The sequence below is a fragment of the Phyllobates terribilis genome, unplaced genomic scaffold, assembly GCF_046119375.1.
Source record: "Phyllobates terribilis strain yellow unplaced genomic scaffold, ASM4611937v1 Scaffold_11__3_contigs__length_659146591, whole genome shotgun sequence".
Lineage (NCBI taxonomy): Eukaryota > Metazoa > Chordata > Amphibia > Anura > Dendrobatidae > Phyllobates > Phyllobates terribilis.
Genome location: NW_027362771.1, coordinates 373,963,242 through 373,978,697, shown reverse-complemented (window position 1 = coordinate 373,978,697; position 15,456 = coordinate 373,963,242). Strand labels below are relative to the sequence as shown.

General features: G+C 59.9%; 1 protein-coding gene across 1 annotated transcript in view; it reads left to right on the top strand.

The window, feature by feature from the left end:
- LOC141167286 (uncharacterized) overlaps positions 1 to 15,456 on the top strand; it is an 88,232-nt gene that overhangs the window by 45,589 nt on the left and 27,187 nt on the right. Inside the window, 6 exon segments of the mRNA XM_073654715.1 lie at positions 2,856 to 3,317; positions 5,952 to 6,002; positions 8,537 to 8,794; positions 12,033 to 12,530; positions 14,887 to 15,017; positions 15,019 to 15,388. Coding sequence (XP_073510816.1) covers positions 2,856 to 3,317; positions 5,952 to 6,002; positions 8,537 to 8,794; positions 12,033 to 12,530; positions 14,887 to 15,017; positions 15,019 to 15,388 — 1,770 coding nt within the window.

Here is a 15,456-nt window from a genome sequence, read left to right as displayed (position 1 = left end):
TGCAGGCATCACAGGAGATACTGTGGCTGGTGCAGGCATCACAAGAGACACTGTGGCTGGTGCAGGCATCACAGGAGACCCTGGAGCTGGTGCAGGCATCACAGGAGACACTGGGGCTGGTGCAGGCATCACAGGAGACACGGGCTGGTGAAGGTATCACAGGAGACACTGAGGCTGGTGCAGGTATCACAGGAGACACTGGGGCTGGTACAGTTATCACAGGAGGCACGGGCTGGTGCAGGTATCACAGGAGACACTGGGGCTGGTGCAGGCATCACAGGAGACACCGGGGCTGGTGGAGGTATAACAGGAGACTCTGGGGCTGCTGTAGGCATCACAGGAGACTCTGGGGCTGGTGTAGGTTTCACAGGAGACTCTGGGGATTGTGCAGGTATCACAGGAGACACTGGGGCTGCTGCAGGCATTACAGGAGACACGGGCTGGTGCAGGTATCACAGGAGACACTGAGGCTGGTGCAGGTATCACAGGAGACACGGGCTGGTGCAGGCATCACAGGAGACCCTGGAGCTGGTGCAGGCATCACAGGAGACACTGGGGCTGGTGCAGGCATCACAGGAGACACGGGCTGGTGCAGGTATCACAGGAGACACTGAGGCTGGTGCAGGTATCACAGGAGACACTGGGGCTGGTGCAGGCATCACAGGAGACACGGGCTGGTGCAGGTATCACAGGAGATGCTGGGGCTGGTGCAGGCATCACAGGAGACTCTGGGGCTGGTGCAGGTTTCAGAGGAGACTCTGGGGATGGTGCAGGTATCACAGGAGACACTGGGGCTGGTATAGGCATCACAGGAGACACGGCTGGTGCAGGTATCACAGAAGAAACTGAGGCTGGTGCAGGTATCACTGGAGACACTGGAGCTGGTGGAGGTATAACAGGAGACACTGGGGCTGGTGCAGGTATCACAGGAGATGCTGGGGCTGCTGTAGGCATCACAGGAGACTCCGGGGCTGGTGCAGGTTTCACAGGAGACTCTGGGGATGGTGCAGGTATCACAGGAGACACTGGGGCTGGTGAAGCCATCACAGGAGACACGGGCTGGTGCAGGTATCACAGGAGACACTGAGGCTGGTGCAGGTATCACAGGAGACTCCGGGACTGGTGCAGGTAGCACAGGAGATTCTGGGGCTGGTGCAGGCATCACAGGACACACTGGGGCTGGTGCAGGCATCACAGGAGACACTGTGGCTGGTGCAGGCATCACAGGAGACACTGTGGCTGGTGCAGGCATCACAGGAGACCCTGGAGCTGGAGCAGGCATCACAGGAGACACTGGGGCTGGTGCAGGCATCACAGGAGACACGGGCTGGTGCAGGTATCACAGGAGACACTGAGGCTGGTGCAGGTATCACAGGAGACACTGGGGCTGGTGCAGGCATCACAGGAGACACGGGCTGGTGCAGGTATCACAGGAGATGCTGGGGCTTCTGTAGGCATCACAGGAGACTCTGGGGCTGGTGCAGGTTTCAGAGGAGACTCTGGGGATGGTGCAGGTATCACAGGAGACACTGGGGCTGGTACAGGCATCACAGGAGACACGGGCTGGTGCAGGTATCACAGAAGACACTGAGGCTGATGCAGGTATCACTGGAGACACTGGGGCTGGTGGAGGTATAACAGGAGACACTGGGGCTGGTGCAGGTATCACAGGAGATGCTGGGGCTGCTGTAGGCATCACAGGAGACTCCAGGGCTGGTGCAGGTTTCACAGGAGACTCTGGGGATGGTGCAGGTATCACAGGAGTCACTGGGGCTGGTGAAGCCATCACAGGAGACACGGGCTGGTGCAGGTATCACAGGAGACACTGTGGCTGGTGCAGGCATCACAGGAGACACTGGGGCTGGTGCAGGCATCACAGGAGACACTGTGGCTGGTGCAGGCATCACAGGAGACCCTGGAGCTGGTGCAGGCATCACAGGAGACACTGGGGCTGGTGCAGGCATCACAGGAGACACGGGCTGGTGCAGGTATCACAGGAGACACTGAGGCTGGTGCAGGTATCACAGGAGACACTGGGACTGGTGCAGGCATCACAGGAGACACGGGCTGGTGCAGGTATCACAGGAGACGCTGGGGCTGGTGTAGGCATCACAGGAGACTCCGGGGCTGGTGCAGGTTTCACAGGAGACTCTGGGGATGGTGCAGGTGTCACAGGAGACACTGGGGCTGGTGAAGCCATCACAGGAGACACGGGCTGGTGCAGATATCACAGGAGACACTGAGGCTGGTGCAGGTATCATAGGAGACACTGTGGCTGGTGCAGGCATCACAGGAGACACTGTGGCTGGTGCAGGTTTCAGAGGAGACTCTGGGGATGGTGCAGGTATCACAGGAGACACTGGGGCTGGTACAGGCATCACAGGAGACACGGGCTGGTGCAGGTATCACAGAAGACACTGAGGCTGGTGCAGGTATCACTGGAGACACTGGGGCTGGTGGAGGTATAACAGGAGACACTGGGGCTGGTGCAGGTATCACAGGAGATGCTGGGGCTGCTGTAGGCATCACAGGAGACTCCGGGGCTGGTGCAGGTTTCACAGGAGACTCTGGGGATGGTGCAGGAGTCACAGGAGACACTGGGGCTGGTGAAGCCATCACAGGAGACACGGGCTGGTGCAGGTATCACAGGAGACACTGAGGCTGGTGCAGGTATCACAGGAGACACTGTGGCTGGTGCAGGCATCACAGGAGACACTGTGGATGGTGCAGGTATCACAGGAGACACTGTGGCTGGTGCAGGCATCACAGGAGACACTGGGGCTGGTGCAGGCATCACAGGAGACACTGGGACTGGTGCAGGCATCACAGGAGACACTGGGGCTGGTGCAGGCATCACAGGAGACACTGGGGCTGGTGCAGGCATCACAGGAGACACTGGCGCTGGTGCAGGCATCACAGGAGACACTGGGGCTGGTGCAGGCATCACAGGAGACACTGGGGCTGGTGCAGGCATCACAGGAGACACTAGGGCTGGTGCAGGCATCACAGGAGACACTGGGGCTGGTGCAGGCATCACAGGAGACCCTGGAGCTGGTGCAGGCATCACAGAAGACACTGGGGCTGGTGCAGGCATCATAGGAGACACCGGGACTGGTGCAGGTATCACTGGAGACACCGGGGCTGGTGCAGGTATCACAGGAGACACCGGGGCTGGTGCAGGTTTCACAGGAGACACCGGGACTGGTGCAGGTATCACAGGAGACTCCGAGACTGGTGCAGGTATTACAGGAGACTCTGGGGCTGCTGCAGGTATCACAGAACACACTGGGGCTGGTGCAGGCATCACAGGAGACACTGTGGCTGGTGAAGGCATTACAGGAGACGCTGGGGCTGGTGCAGGCATCACAGGAGACCCTGGAGCTGGTGCAGGCATCACAGGAGACACTGGGGCTGGTGCAGGCATCACAGGAGACACGGGCTGGTGCAGGTATCACAGGAGACACGGGCTGGTGCAGGTATCACAGGAGACACTGAGGCTGGTGCAGGTATCACAGGAGACACTGGGGCTGGTGCAGGCATCACAGGAGACACGGGCTGGTGCAGGTATCACAGGAGACGCTGGGGCTGCTGTAGGCATCACAGGAGTCTCTGGGGCTGGTGCAGGTTTCACAGGAGACTCTGGGGATGGTGCAGGTATCACAGGAGACACTGGGGCTGGTACAGGCATCACAGGAGGCACGGGCTGGTGCAGGTATCACAGGAGACACAGAGGCTGGTGCAGGTATCACAGGAGACACTGGGGCTGGTGCAGGTATCACAGGAGACACTGGGGCTGTTGGAGGTATAACAGGAGACTCTGGGGCTGGTGCAGGTTTCACAGGAGACTCTGTGGATGGTGCAGGTATCACAGGAGACACTGGGGCTGGTGAAGCCATCACAGGAGACACGGGCTGGTGCAGGTATCACAGGAGGCACTGAGGCTGGTGCAGGTATCACAGGAGGCACTGAGGCTGGTGCAGGTATAACAGGAGACACTGGGGCTGGTGGAGGTATAACAGGAGACACTGGGGCTGGTGCAGGTATCACAGGAGATGCTGGGGCTGCTGTAGGCATCACAGGAGACTCTGGGGCTGGTTTCACAGGAGACTATGGGGATGGTGCAGGTATCAGAGGAGACACTGGGGCTGGTGCAGGCATCACAGGAGACACAGTCTGGAGCAGGTATCACAGGAGCCACTGAGGCTGGTGCAGGTATCACAAGAGACACTGAGGCTGGTGGAGATATCACAGGAGACGCTGGGACTGCTGTAGGCATCACAGGAGACTCTGGGGCTGGTGTATGTTTCACAGGAGACTCTGGGGATGGTGCAGGTATCACAGGAGACACTGGGGCTGGTGCAGGCATCACAGGAGACACGGGCTGGTGCACGTATCACAGGAGACACAGGCTGGTGCAGGCATCACAAGAGACACGGGCTGGTGCAGGTATCACAGGAGACACTGGGGCTGCTGTAGGCATCACAGGAGACTCTGAGGCTGGTGCAGGTTTCACAGGAGAATCTGGGGATGGTGCAGGTATCACAGGAGACACTGGGGCTGGTACAGGCATCACAGGAGGCACGGGCTGGTGCAGGTATCACAGGAGACACTGGGGCTGGTGCAGGTATCACAGGAGACACCGGGGCTGGTGGAGGTATAACAGGAGACTCTGGGGCTGCTGTAGGCATCACAGGAGACTCTGGGGCTGGTGTAGGTTTCACAGGAGACTCTGGGCATGGTGCAGGTATCACAGGAGACACTGGGGCTGCTGCAGGCATTACAGGAGACACGGGCTGGTGCAGGTATCACAGGAGACACTGAGGCTGGTGCAGGTATCACAGGAGACACTGGAGCTGGTGCAGGCATCACAGGAGACACGGGCTGGTGCAGGTATCACAGGAGACACTGGCGCTGGTGCAGGCATCACAGGAGACACTGGGGCTGGTGCAGGCATCACAGGAGACACGGGCTGGTGCAGGTATCACAGGAGACACTGGGGCTGGTGCAGGTATCACAGGAGACACTGGTGCTGGTGCAGGCATCACAGGAGACACTGGGGCTGGTGCAGGCATCACAGGAGACACGGGCTGGTGCAGGTATCACAGGAGACACTGAGGCTGGTGCAGGTATCACAGGAGACACTGGGACTGGTGCAGGCATCACAGGAGACACGGGCTGGTGCAGGTATCACAGGAGACGCTGGGGCTGGTGTAGGCATCACAGGAGACTCCGGGGCTGGTGCAGGTTTCACAGGAGACTCTGGGGATGGTGCAGGTGTCACAGGAGACACTGGGGCTGGTGAAGCCATCACAGGAGACACGGGCTGGTGCAGATATCACAGGAGACACTGAGGCTGGTGCAGGTATCATAGGAGACACTGTGGCTGGTGCAGGCATCACAGGAGACACTGTGGCTGGTGCAGGTTTCAGAGGAGACTCTGGGGATGGTGCAGGTATCACAGGAGACACTGGGGCTGGTACAGGCATCACAGGAGACACGGGCTGGTGCAGGTATCACAGAAGACACTGAGGCTGGTGCAGGTATCACTGGAGACACTGGGGCTGGTGGAGGTATAACAGGAGACACTGGGGCTGGTGCAGGTATCACAGGAGATGCTGGGGCTGCTGTAGGCATCACAGGAGACTCCGGGGCTGGTGCAGGTTTCACAGGAGACTCTGGGGATGGTGCAGGAGTCACAGGAGACACTGGGGCTGGTGAAGCCATCACAGGAGACACGGGCTGGTGCAGGTATCACAGGAGACACTGAGGCTGGTGCAGGTATCACAGGAGACACTGTGGCTGGTGCAGGCATCACAGGAGACACTGTGGATGGTGCAGGTATCACAGGAGACACTGTGGCTGGTGCAGGCATCACAGGAGACACTGGGGCTGGTGCAGGCATCACAGGAGACACTGGGGCTGGTGCAGGCATCACAGGAGACACTGGGGCTGGTGCAGGCATCACAGGAGACACTGGGGCTGGTGCAGGCATCACAGGAGACACTGGCGCTGGTGCAGGCATCACAGGAGACACTGGGGCTGGTGCAGGCATCACAGGAGACACTGGGGCTGGTGCAGGCATCACAGGAGACACTAGGGCTGGTGCAGGCATCACAGGAGACACTGGGGCTGGTGCAGGCATCACAGGAGACCCTGGAGCTGGTGCAGGCATCACAGAAGACACTGGGGCTGGTGCAGGCATCATAGGAGACACCGGGACTGGTGCAGGTATCACTGGAGACACCGGGGCTGGTGCAGGTATCACAGGAGACACCGGGGCTGGTGCAGGTTTCACAGGAGACACCGGGACTGGTGCAGGTATCACAGGAGACTCCGAGACTGGTGCAGGTATTACAGGAGACTCTGGGGCTGCTGCAGGTATCACAGAACACACTGGGGCTGGTGCAGGCATCACAGGAGACACTGTGGCTGGTGAAGGCATTACAGGAGACGCTGGGGCTGGTGCAGGCATCACAGGAGACCCTGGAGCTGGTGCAGGCATCACAGGAGACACTGGGGCTGGTGCAGGCATCACAGGAGACACGGGCTGGTGCAGGTATCACAGGAGACACGGGCTGGTGCAGGTATCACAGGAGACACTGAGGCTGGTGCAGGTATCACAGGAGACACTGGGGCTGGTGCAGGCATCACAGGAGACACGGGCTGGTGCAGGTATCACAGGAGACGCTGGGGCTGCTGTAGGCATCACAGGAGTCTCTGGGGCTGGTGCAGGTTTCACAGGAGACTCTGGGGATGGTGCAGGTATCACAGGAGACACTGGGGCTGGTACAGGCATCACAGGAGGCACGGGCTGGTGCAGGTATCACAGGAGACACAGAGGCTGGTGCAGGTATCACAGGAGACACTGGGGCTGGTGCAGGTATCACAGGAGACACTGGGGCTGTTGGAGGTATAACAGGAGACTCTGGGGCTGGTGCAGGTTTCACAGGAGACTCTGTGGATGGTGCAGGTATCACAGGAGACACTGGGGCTGGTGAAGCCATCACAGGAGACACGGGCTGGTGCAGGTATCACAGGAGGCACTGAGGCTGGTGCAGGTATCACAGGAGGCACTGAGGCTGGTGCAGGTATCACAGGAGACACTGGGGCTGGTGGAGGTATAACAGGAGACACTGGGGCTGGTGCAGGTATCACAGGAGATGCTGGGGCTGCTGTAGGCATCACAGGAGACTCTGGGGCTGGTTTCACAGGAGACTATGGGGATGGTGCAGGTATCAGAGGAGACACTGGGGCTGGTGCAGGCATCACAGGAGACACAGTCTGGAGCAGGTATCACAGGAGCCACTGAGGCTGGTGCAGGTATCACAAGAGACACTGAGGCTGGTGGAGATATCACAGGAGACGCTGGGACTGCTGTAGGCATCACAGGAGACTCTGGGGCTGGTGTATGTTTCACAGGAGACTCTGGGGATGGTGCAGGTATCACAGGAGACACTGGGGCTGGTGCAGGCATCACAGGAGACACGGGCTGGTGCACGTATCACAGGAGACACAGGCTGGTGCAGGCATCACAAGAGACACGGGCTGGTGCAGGTATCACAGGAGACGCTGGGGCTGCTGTAGGCATCACAGGAGACTCTGAGGCTGGTGCAGGTTTCACAGGAGAATCTGGGGATGGTGCAGGTATCACAGGAGACACTGGGGCTGGTACAGGCATCACAGGAGGCACGGGCTGGTGCAGGTATCACAGGAGACACTGGGGCTGGTGCAGGTATCACAGGAGACACCGGGGCTGGTGGAGGTATAACAGGAGACTCTGGGGCTGCTGTAGGCATCACAGGAGACTCTGGGGCTGGTGTAGGTTTCACAGGAGACTCTGGGCATGGTGCAGGTATCACAGGAGACACTGGGGCTGCTGCAGGCATTACAGGAGACACGGGCTGGTGCAGGTATCACAGGAGACACTGAGGCTGGTGCAGGTATCACAGGAGACACTGGAGCTGGTGCAGGCATCACAGGAGACACGGGCTGGTGCAGGTATCACAGGAGACACTGGCGCTGGTGCAGGCATCACAGGAGACACTGGGGCTGGTGCAGGCATCACAGGAGACACGGGCTGGTGCAGGTATCACAGGAGACACTGGGGCTGGTGCAGGTATCACAGGAGACACTGGTGCTGGTGCAGGCATCACAGGAGACACTGGGGCTGGTGCAGGCATCACAGGAGACACTGGGGTTGGTGCAGGCATCACAGGAGACACGGGCTGGTGCAGGCATCACAGGAGACACTGGGGCTGGTGCAGGCATCACAGGAGACACTGGGGCTGGTGCAGGCATCACAGGAGACACTGGGGCTGGTGCAGGCATCACAGGAGACACTGGGGCTGGTGCAGGCATCACAGGAGACACTGGGGCTGGTGCAGGCATCACAGGAGACACTGGGGCTGGTGCAGGCATCACAGGAGACATTGGGGCTGGTGCAGGCATCACAGGAGACACTGGGGCTGGTGCAGGCATCACAGGAGACACTGGGGCTGGTGCAGGCATCACAGGAGACACTGGGGCTGGTGCAGGCATCACAGGAGACGCTGGAGCTGGTGCAGGCATCACAGGAGACACCGGGGCTGGTGCAGGCATCACAGGAGACACCGGTGCTGGTGCAGGTATCACTGGAGACACCGGGGCTGGTGCAGGTATAACAGGAGACACCGGGGCTGGTGCAGAAATCACAGGAGACACCGGGACTGGTGCAGAAATCACAGGAGACACCGGGACTGGTGCAGGTATCACAGGAGACTCCGGGACTGGTGCAGGTAGCACAGGAGATTCTGGGGCTGGTGCAGGCATCACAGGAGACACGGGCTGGTGCAGGTATCACAGGAGACACTGAGGCTGGTGCAGGTATCACAGGAGACACTGGGACTGGTGCAGGCATCACAGGAGACACGGGCTGGTGCAGGTATCACAGGAGACGCTGGGGCTGGTGTAGGCATCACAGGAGACTCCGGGGCTGGTGCAGGTTTCACAGGAGACTCTGGGGATGGTGCAGGTGTCACAGGAGACACTGGGGCTGGTGAAGCCATCACAGGAGACACGGGCTGGTGCAGATATCACAGGAGACACTGAGGCTGGTGCAGGTATCATAGGAGACACTGTGGCTGGTGCAGGCATCACAGGAGACACTGTGGCTGGTGCAGGTTTCAGAGGAGACTCTGGGGATGGTGCAGGTATCACAGGAGACACTGGGGCTGGTACAGGCATCACAGGAGACACGGGCTGGTGCAGGTATCACAGAAGACACTGAGGCTGGTGCAGGTATCACTGGAGACACTGGGGCTGGTGGAGGTATAACAGGAGACACTGGGGCTGGTGCAGGTATCACAGGAGATGCTGGGGCTGCTGTAGGCATCACAGGAGACTCCGGGGCTGGTGCAGGTTTCACAGGAGACTCTGGGGATGGTGCAGGAGTCACAGGAGACACTGGGGCTGGTGAAGCCATCACAGGAGACACGGGCTGGTGCAGGTATCACAGGAGACACTGAGGCTGGTGCAGGTATCACAGGAGACACTGTGGCTGGTGCAGGCATCACAGGAGACACTGTGGATGGTGCAGGTATCACAGGAGACACTGTGGCTGGTGCAGGCATCACAGGAGACACTGGGGCTGGTGCAGGCATCACAGGAGACACTGGGGCTGGTGCAGGCATCACAGGAGACACTGGGGCTGGTGCAGGCATCACAGGAGACACTGGGGCTGGTGCAGGCATCACAGGAGACACTGGCGCTGGTGCAGGCATCACAGGAGACACTGGGGCTGGTGCAGGCATCACAGGAGACACTGGGGCTGGTGCAGGCATCACAGGAGACACTAGGGCTGGTGCAGGCATCACAGGAGACACTGGGGCTGGTGCAGGCATCACAGGAGACCCTGGAGCTGGTGCAGGCATCACAGAAGACACTGGGGCTGGTGCAGGCATCATAGGAGACACCGGGACTGGTGCAGGTATCACTGGAGACACCGGGGCTGGTGCAGGTATCACAGGAGACACCGGGGCTGGTGCAGGTTTCACAGGAGACACCGGGACTGGTGCAGGTATCACAGGAGACTCCGAGACTGGTGCAGGTATTACAGGAGACTCTGGGGCTGCTGCAGGTATCACAGAACACACTGGGGCTGGTGCAGGCATCACAGGAGACACTGTGGCTGGTGAAGGCATTACAGGAGACGCTGGGGCTGGTGCAGGCATCACAGGAGACCCTGGAGCTGGTGCAGGCATCACAGGAGACACTGGGGCTGGTGCAGGCATCACAGGAGACACGGGCTGGTGCAGGTATCACAGGAGACACGGGCTGGTGCAGGTATCACAGGAGACACTGAGGCTGGTGCAGGTATCACAGGAGACACTGGGGCTGGTGCAGGCATCACAGGAGACACGGGCTGGTGCAGGTATCACAGGAGACGCTGGGGCTGCTGTAGGCATCACAGGAGTCTCTGGGGCTGGTGCAGGTTTCACAGGAGACTCTGGGGATGGTGCAGGTATCACAGGAGACACTGGGGCTGGTACAGGCATCACAGGAGGCACGGGCTGGTGCAGGTATCACAGGAGACACAGAGGCTGGTGCAGGTATCACAGGAGACACTGGGGCTGGTGCAGGTATCACAGGAGACACTGGGGCTGTTGGAGGTATAACAGGAGACTCTGGGGCTGGTGCAGGTTTCACAGGAGACTCTGTGGATGGTGCAGGTATCACAGGAGACACTGGGGCTGGTGAAGCCATCACAGGAGACACGGGCTGGTGCAGGTATCACAGGAGGCACTGAGGCTGGTGCAGGTATCACAGGAGGCACTGAGGCTGGTGCAGGTATCACAGGAGACACTGGGGCTGGTGGAGGTATAACAGGAGACACTGGGGCTGGTGCAGGTATCACAGGAGATGCTGGGGCTGCTGTAGGCATCACAGGAGACTCTGGGGCTGGTTTCACAGGAGACTATGGGGATGGTGCAGGTATCAGAGGAGACACTGGGGCTGGTGCAGGCATCACAGGAGACACAGTCTGGAGCAGGTATCACAGGAGCCACTGAGGCTGGTGCAGGTATCACAAGAGACACTGAGGCTGGTGGAGATATCACAGGAGACGCTGGGACTGCTGTAGGCATCACAGGAGACTCTGGGGCTGGTGTATGTTTCACAGGAGACTCTGGGGATGGTGCAGGTATCACAGGAGACACTGGGGCTGGTGCAGGCATCACAGGAGACACGGGCTGGTGCACGTATCACAGGAGACACAGGCTGGTGCAGGCATCACAAGAGACACGGGCTGGTGCAGGTATCACAGGAGACGCTGGGGCTGCTGTAGGCATCACAGGAGACTCTGAGGCTGGTGCAGGTTTCACAGGAGAATCTGGGGATGGTGCAGGTATCACAGGAGACACTGGGGCTGGTACAGGCATCACAGGAGGCACGGGCTGGTGCAGGTATCACAGGAGACACTGGGGCTGGTGCAGGTATCACAGGAGACACCGGGGCTGGTGGAGGTATAACAGGAGACTCTGGGGCTGCTGTAGGCATCACAGGAGACTCTGGGGCTGGTGTAGGTTTCACAGGAGACTCTGGGCATGGTGCAGGTATCACAGGAGACACTGGGGCTGCTGCAGGCATTACAGGAGACACGGGCTGGTGCAGGTATCGCAGGAGACACTGAGGCTGGTGCAGGTATCACAGGAGACACTGGAGCTGGTGCAGGCATCACAGGAGACACGGGCTGGTGCAGGTATCACAGGAGACACTGGCGCTGGTGCAGGCATCACAGGAGACACTGGGGCTGGTGCAGGCATCACAGGAGACACGGGCTGGTGCAGGTATCACAGGAGACACTGGGGCTGGTGCAGGTATCACAGGAGACACTGGTGCTGGTGCAGGCATCACAGGAGACACTGGGGCTGGTGCAGGCATCACAGGAGACACTGGGGTTGGTGCAGGCATCACAGGAGACACGGGCTGGTGCAGGCATCACAGGAGACACTGGGGCTGGTGCAGGCATCACAGGAGACACTGGGGCTGGTGCAGGCATCACAGGAGACACTGGGGCTGGTGCAGGCATCACAGGAGACACTGGGGCTGGTGCAGGCATCACAGGAGACACTGGGGCTGGTGCAGGCATCACAGGAGACACTGGGGCTGGTGCAGGCATCACAGGAGACATTGGGGCTGGTGCAGGCATCACAGGAGACACTGGGGCTGGTGCAGGCATCACAGGAGACACTGGGGCTGGTGCAGGCATCACAGGAGACACTGGGGCTGGTGCAGGCATCACAGGAGACGCTGGAGCTGGTGCAGGCATCACAGGAGACACCGGGGCTGGTGCAGGCATCACAGGAGACACCGGTGCTGGTGCAGGTATCACTGGAGACACCGGGGCTGGTGCAGGTATAACAGGAGACACCGGGGCTGGTGCAGAAATCACAGGAGACACCGGGACTGGTGCAGAAATCACAGGAGACACCGGGACTGGTGCAGGTATCACAGGAGACTCCGGGACTGGTGCAGGTAGCACAGGAGATTCTGGGGCTGGTGCAGACATCACAGGACACACTGGGGCTGGTGCAGGCATCACAGGAGACACTGTGGCTGGTGCAGGCATCACAGGAGACAATGTGGCTGGTGCAGGCATCACAGGAGACCCTGGAGCTGGCGCAGGCATCACAGGAGACACTGGGGCTGGTGCAGGCATCACAGGAGACACGGGCTGGTGCAGGTATCACAGGAGACACTGAGGCTGGTGCAGGTATCACAGGAGACACTGGGGCTGGTGCAGGCATCACAGGAGACACGGGCTGGTGCAGGTATCACAGGAGATGCTGGGGCTGCTGTAGGCATCACAGGAGACTCTGGGGCTGGTGCAGGTTTCAGAGGAGACTCTGGGGATGGTGCAGGTATCACAGGAGACACTGGGGCTGGTATAGGCATCACAGGAGACACGGCTGGTGCAGGTATCACAGAAGACACTGAGGCTGGTGCAGGTATCACTGGAGACACTGGAGCTGGTGGAGGTATAACAGGAGACACTGGGGCTGGTGCAGGTATCACAGGAGATGCTGGGGCTGCTGTAGGCATCACAGGAGACTCCGGGGCTGGTGCAGGTTTCACAGGAGACTCTGGGGATGGTGCAGGTATCACAGGAGACACTGGGGCTGGTGAAGCCATCACAGGAGACACGGGCTGGTGCAGGTATCACAGGAGACACTGAGGCTGGTGCAGGTATCACAGGAGACTCCGGGACTGGTGCAGGTAGCACAGGAGATTCTGGGGCTGGTGCAGGCATCACAGGACACACTGGGGCTGGTGCAGGCATCACAGGAGACACTGTGGCTGGTGCAGGCATCACAGGAGACACTGTGGCTGGTGCAGGCATCACAGGAGACCCTGGAGCTGGTGCAGGCATCACAGGAGACACTGGGGCTGGTGCAGGCATCACAGGAGACACGGGCTGGTGCAGGTATCACAGGAGACACTGAGGCTGGTGCAGGTATCACAGGAGACACTGGGGCTGGTGCAGGCATCACAGGAGACACGGGCTGGTGCAGGTATCACAGGAGATGCTGGGGCTTCTGTAGGCATCACAGGAGACTCTGGGGCTGGTGCAGGTTTCAGAGGAGACTCTGGGGATGGTGCAGGTATCACAGGAGACACTGGGGCTGGTACAGGCATCACAGGAGACATGGGCTGGTGCAGGTATCACAGAAGACACTGAGGCTGGTGCAGGTATCACTGGAGACACTGGGGCTGGTGGAGGTATAACAGGAGACACTGGGGCTGGTGCAGGTATCACAGGAGATGCTGGGGCTGCTGTAGGCATCAAAGGAGACTCCGGGGCTGGTGCAGGTTTCACAGGAGACTCTGGGGATGGTGCAGGTATCACAGGAGTCACTGGGGCTGGTGAAGCCATCACAGGAGACACGGGCTGGTGCAGGTATCACAGGAGACACTGTGGCTGGTGCAGGCATCACAGGAGACACTGGGACTGGTGCAGGCATCACAGGAGACACTGTGGCTGGTGCAGGCATCACAGGAGACCCTGGAGCTGGTGCAGGCATCACAGGAGACACTGGGGCTGTTGCAGGCATCACAGGAGACACGGGCTGGTGCAGGTATCACAGGAGACACTGAGGCTGGTGCAGGAATCACAGGAGACACTGGGACTGGTGCAGGTATCACAGGAGATGCTGGGGCTGCTGTAGGCATCACAGGAGACTCTGGGGCTGGTGCAGGTTTCAGAGGAGACTCTGGGGATGGTGCAGGTATCACAGGAGACACTGGGGCTGGTATAGGCATCACAGGAGACACGGCTGGTGCAGGTATCACAAGAGACACGGGCTGGTGCAGGTATCACAGGAGACGCTGGGGCTGCTGTAGGCATGACAGGAGACTCTGAGGCTGGTGCAGGTTTCACAGGAGAATCTGGGGATGGTGCAGGTATCACAGGAGACACTGGGGCTGGTACAGGCATCACAGGAGGCACGGGCTGGTGCAGGTATCACAGGAGACACTGGGGCTGGTGCAGGTATCACAGGAGACACCGGGGCTGGTGGAGGTATAACAGGAGACTCTGGGGCTGCTGTAGGCATCACAGGAGACTCTGGGGCTGGTGTAGGTTTCACAGGAGACTCTGGGGATGGTGCAGGTATCACAGGAGACACTGGGGCTGCTGCAGGCATTACAGGAGACACGGGCTGGTGCAGGTATCACAGGAGACACTGAGGCTGGTGCAGGTATCACTGGAGACACTGGAGCTGGTGCAGGCATCACAGGAGACACGGGCTGGTGCAGGTATCACAGGAGACACTGGCGCTGGTGCAGGCATCACAGGAGACACTGGGGCTGGTGCAGGCATCACAGGAGACACGGGCTGGTGCAGGTATCACAGGAGACACTGGGGCTGGTGCAGGTATCACAGGAGACACTGGTGCTGGTGCAGGCATCACAGGAGACACTGGGGCTGGTGCAGGCATCACAGGAGACACTGGGGTTGGTGCAGGCATCACAGGAGACACGGGCTGGTGCAGGCATCACAGGAGACACTGGGGCTGGTGCAGGCATCACAGGAGACACTGGGGCTGGTGCAGGCATCACAGGAGACACTGGGGCTGGTGCAGGCATCACAGGAGACACTGGGGCTGGTGCAGGCATCACAGGAGACACTGGGGCTGGTGCAGGCATCACAGGAGACACTGGGGCTGGTGCAGGCATCACAGGAGACATTGGAGCTGGTGCAGGCATCACAGGAGACACTGGGGCTGGTGCAGGCATCACAGGAGACACTGGGGCTGGTGCAGGCATCACAGGAGACACTGGGGCTGGTGCAGGCATCACAGGAGACGCTGGAGCTGGTGCAGGCATCACAGGAGACACCGGGGCTGGTGCAGGCATCACAGGAGACACCGGTGCTGGTGCAGGTATCACTGGAGACACCGGGGCTGGTGCAGGTATAACAGG